This window comes from Eimeria mitis, genomic scaffold, assembly GCF_000499745.2.
Source record: "Eimeria mitis Houghton genomic scaffold, Emh_scaff332, whole genome shotgun sequence".
NCBI classification, from domain to species: Eukaryota; Apicomplexa; class Conoidasida; order Eucoccidiorida; family Eimeriidae; genus Eimeria; species Eimeria mitis.
This window is the reverse complement of record NW_013571658.1, coordinates 11574-12185: the sequence shown is the minus strand read 5'-3', so window position 1 is coordinate 12185 and position 612 is coordinate 11574. Positions and strand designations below refer to the sequence as shown.

The following is a 612-nucleotide window of genomic DNA, read 5'->3' as shown; positions in this document are numbered from 1 at the left end:
CTGCAGCAAGTACAGGTACACTGTGGTTGCTGCTGCTGCTGCTGCTGTTGCTGTTGCTGCTGCTGCTGCTGCTGCTTTTGCTACTCTTGTTGCCGTTGCTACTGTTGCTGCAGCTTGTGCTGGCGCTGCTGCTGTTGCTGCGGCTGTTGGTGTTGCTGCTGCTGCTGCTGCTGCTGTATTTGCAGCTGCTGTTGCTGCTGCTGTTGTTGTTGCTGCCTTTAATATGCTTCCATCGTGCTGCTGCTGCTGCAATAAGCGGCTGCTTCTCTCATATCTACTTTTCTGTCCCTGCATCTGCTTCTGCTGCTGCTGCTGCTGCTGCTGCTGCTGCTGCTGCTGCTGCTGCTGCTGCAGTGCTGGGTGAGGAAGGTGCTGCAGCAATACTGCAGCAGCTGACGAGGGCCCTCCGCCTAGAAGAGGCATCGAGGGCCCCCGGCTGTCCCCTCACGCTGCAGCTGCGCTGGGTGGGGCCCCCCTCACCAGCTGCTGCTGCTGCTGCTGCTGCTGCAGCTCCTGCTGCTGCTGCTGCTGCTGCTGGAGACGGAGACACGCCAAGGATCATACGGCCTGAAGTAACACCTGTTGCTTCTCCTGCAGCAGCAGCAGCAGCAG

At 59.6% G+C, this 612-nt stretch overlaps 1 protein-coding gene across 1 annotated transcript in view; it reads right to left on the bottom strand.

The window, feature by feature from the left end:
• EMH_0008290 (uncharacterized protein) overlaps positions 1-423 on the bottom strand; it is a gene marked incomplete at both ends in the record, with an annotated part of 2037 nt that extends 1614 nt beyond the window's left edge. The window contains one exon of the mRNA XM_013498300.1: positions 3-423. Within this exon, the coding sequence (XP_013353754.1) occupies positions 3-423 (421 nt within the window). The remainder of the gene's footprint in view (positions 1-2) is intronic.
• Between the last annotated feature and the right edge of the window lie 189 nt (positions 424-612).